This window comes from Aptenodytes patagonicus, chromosome 2 (assembly GCF_965638725.1).
Source record: "Aptenodytes patagonicus chromosome 2, bAptPat1.pri.cur, whole genome shotgun sequence".
NCBI lineage: Eukaryota > Metazoa > Chordata > Aves > Sphenisciformes > Spheniscidae > Aptenodytes > Aptenodytes patagonicus.
Genome location: NC_134950.1, coordinates 118,604,762 through 118,606,276, shown reverse-complemented (window position 1 = coordinate 118,606,276; position 1,515 = coordinate 118,604,762). Strand labels below are relative to the sequence as shown.

The 1,515-nt window shown below is 43.9% G+C and overlaps 1 protein-coding gene across 1 annotated transcript; it reads right to left on the bottom strand.

Moving 5' to 3' along the window:
- Positions 1 to 398: 398 nt before the first annotated feature.
- LOC143157467 (putative G-protein coupled receptor 141) lies at positions 399 to 1,268 on the bottom strand. Its single transcript, XM_076332296.1, has one exon. It carries the CDS (start codon positions 1,260 to 1,262, stop codon positions 399 to 401), a length of 864 nt encoding a protein of 287 aa, XP_076188411.1. The 5' UTR covers positions 1,263 to 1,268.
- Positions 1,269 to 1,515: the final 247 nt, after the last annotated feature.

Here is a 1,515-nt window from a genome sequence, read left to right as displayed (position 1 = left end):
TAGCCAGAAGAAAGACGTTCAGAGTGGACAACTTATCGGCCACAGTGGGTTGTTGTTACTGAGACACTTTGAGGAAAAAAGAGAAAGGAATGGATACTCGTGCTGTAATTGTTAGAGAGGGACAGCTGAGGAAAATCTTAATGAAGCTTCAGGGCATGACTCTTAGGTCAAAGACTAGAGTAAGACTCATGTGTCTGCCTTCAAGAGAGAAGATAAAAACCAGTAGCTTCTGAAAGATGGATCTTACTGGTCTGCAACAGCCAAACAATGCTACAGACCTATACAGCCATGCCGAAAACTCAGCAGTGTCCCTAGCTCAGCAAAGTCCCAACACAGTTTTATTTCTGCCAAAAGCCAGTATTGACACACTGCAGCTGGATTTCCTGGTAGTTCACAGATCAGTGGGCTACTCCTGCTATGAAGAACAACATATCCAAGCAGCACATTGTTGTTAAAGCTAAAAAAATTTCGTTGTATGGGAGTAGTTTATGGTCTTTATCCAGGTGAAAGTTTTGGATGTAATATACTCTGAATACATGATGAGGCATAAAGCACACTAATGTTACCAAGATGAAGAAGAAACTCTTTGCCTGAGCCCTGAATTCCACATGGGAGTTGATGTCAGGCCAGTATTTCACAGCCAGTCTATAGATCACAGACAACTGGATTACAGTGAGCACAGCACAAACTGCCACCAAAATCCCAACTAAGCAGTAGTTTACAATCACCATGGGCATCTCTTGTATCTCCTTGTGGAACTGAAAACATTCGGAGGAGTGGTATGTCTTAGAGGTGCCATAGTAGGAGAGAAGAACAGGTGTGATCACCAGCGCTCCCACCAGCCAGACAGCAGCCACCCAGGTTGTAGTGTAGCACTTCCTAAACTCGAGTGGGAAGAGGCGTATTATGATGATAGCCACATAAAACATGAAGGTGGTGTACATGTGGAGGTAGATGATGACACTCGCTAGCTTGCAGGCGAACCTCCCAAATTTCCATTCCTGTAAAATGTAATAGCTGAGGCGGAAGGGGATGCTGAGTAGCATAAAGGTGTGCAGTACCAGGAGGCTGACGATGATAACGGTCATCACAGATTGCAATCTCCTTTGAAACAACTGATGGGACATCATGATGACCCCAAGGGTGCCACCAGCCAGGTCGATGATGTACAGGGCTATGAGAACGGTGTGGAGCCTCTCTGAGGTGTCCGGCAGCGTCTCATTGGAGGAATGGTTCTGCTGGGTTACGCTGCTGTTAGGCATCCTCCTAAGCTCCTCTTTTGAAGGTTACTGAAAGTGAAAAACAGGAATTTTAAAAAGACGCTTTTTCTTTGTTGCTTCCTTTATTGTTAACTATGGAATGTCGCAGATTCACGAAGGGACATTTTACTGAATTGTGTTTGAAATGGTGTTATCCCATGCAGTATGCAACCTTATAGCTGTTGTCATACTGTATATGACAGCAAAAATCCATGCCTCTTGGTATTAAAACCATGTTTTATATAATTACAAATGG